The sequence below is a fragment of the Trichomonas vaginalis genome, assembly GCF_026262505.1.
Source record: "Trichomonas vaginalis G3 chromosome Unknown ctg_75, whole genome shotgun sequence".
In the NCBI taxonomy this organism is placed as follows: Eukaryota; Parabasalia; order Trichomonadida; family Trichomonadidae; genus Trichomonas; species Trichomonas vaginalis.
This window is the reverse complement of record NW_026529162.1, coordinates 1-1,540: the sequence shown is the minus strand read 5'-3', so window position 1 is coordinate 1,540 and position 1,540 is coordinate 1. Positions and strand designations below refer to the sequence as shown.

Sequence of the window (1,540 nt, the reverse complement as noted above, 5' to 3'; positions counted from 1 at the left end):
TCTCTCAAGTTCTTAGATGGTATAACATCTTCAACGCCTCCTTCATATCTTACTTTATAAGTGTCATCGTTTATGTTGTAGTCAAGTATTTCAATAACCACTCCTCGCTTTGCTTCGTCAATGGTTCAGCAAGTTTGCCATTACTACTTTCAACTAACTTATGTCGAGGGTAAAATGCTATGGAGTCGTCAGCAGCTTTTATAAGATATCCATTACCTTGCGTAGAGTCTACGATATAATAATTTCGACTTAACCTTAAACGTTTCTTTGTCAACGGTTTGTCGTCAAGAACTACACGAACTTTTGTACCAGGAATGAGGGTAAATTGTGTTGAATTTCTGATATTTTGTGTTTGCTTCGTTTCTTTTGTATATACTTTTCTTCTTGTTGTTGTGTCATTGAATTTGGTGTATGTCCTGTTGTAGAATGTGTTGAGGAATTATATACTTCGAGAAAATGTTTCATTGTTTCTTCGGTAAAGTCTCGCTCTTGATTTAAATCTCTGAGCGTTCTTATGAAGCGGTTTATGATGCCGAGTATGTTATGGTTATGGTCTTCAGTAGTGTAGTGAGTTATGTTATGCTTAATGAGAAATTCTGTGATTTCATTGCTGAGGTATGCACTGTCTTGGTCTGATGTTAAAGTACTTGGGTTATGTTCTGCTACAAACTTTTGTAAAACTCTTAACACTTCACGAGTTCCTTTATTTTTCATTGGATATGCATATGCTTTACGAGTGTTAACATTTATGAAGATGAGGAATGGTTTATGTCCTCCTTTTCTGCTTTGAATGAGAGTGTCAAATTGGTATGCGTCAGGAGTGTTGGAGTAAATTGGTAAAAAGTAGTCGTAAGGGTTTATTTTTGTTTGATGTACAACATTTTTGTCAAAGAACCTTTTCACTTCAGCTCTGTTAGTAAATCCCCAACTCTTTGCAGCTTCATTGAATTTCTTAAATGACCTCCATGGATGTTGTTCGAATACTTCTTTCAAGCTCATTTATGTAAAGTTAAAGATTTTAACCAACTCGTATCCAAGCGTGCATTGTTATATAAGGAGGCATATAATCTTTTCCATTACCTGCTGGTCTGTAATACCAGCTACAACATGTGTATGATTTCCTGCAGTTCCACAGAAAATACCTGTGCTAACATCTTTGGGGTCAGTTGTGATATCATATCTATGCATTCCCTGTCTATCCGAACCCGCTGCAAGATTTGTATAACCTCTTTTTGTTATTGAATGTGAATGGTTTCCTTCCACAGATGTTCTTCCACTGCACCTATGCATATGTGAAGGAAGGTTTTCAATACCTATTTTCTTTGAAACCTCCCATCTTCATTGACTGAGTATTAGTGTAGAATGGAAAACTGTCAACTATTTCATACCATCTACCACCAAAATAAAGTGTTGGGATTTATTGGATTCATAGACGTATAAACAGCTCCTATAGGATATATTAAATCATATATGCTCATAACTCTATAAACATATTCTAAAGAACTTATGTCATTAAATACCATTTGGAATGTATCTCCGG

General features: G+C 35.5%; 1 pseudogene across 1 annotated transcript, besides 1 other annotated feature; it reads right to left on the bottom strand.

The window, feature by feature from the left end:
* Positions 1-1,538: a mobile genetic element.
* On the bottom strand, positions 639-999 carry TVAGG3_1067880 (annotated as a pseudogene). The gene has a single exon. A coding segment is annotated over exon 1 (361 nt).
* Positions 1,539-1,540: the final 2 nt, after the last annotated feature.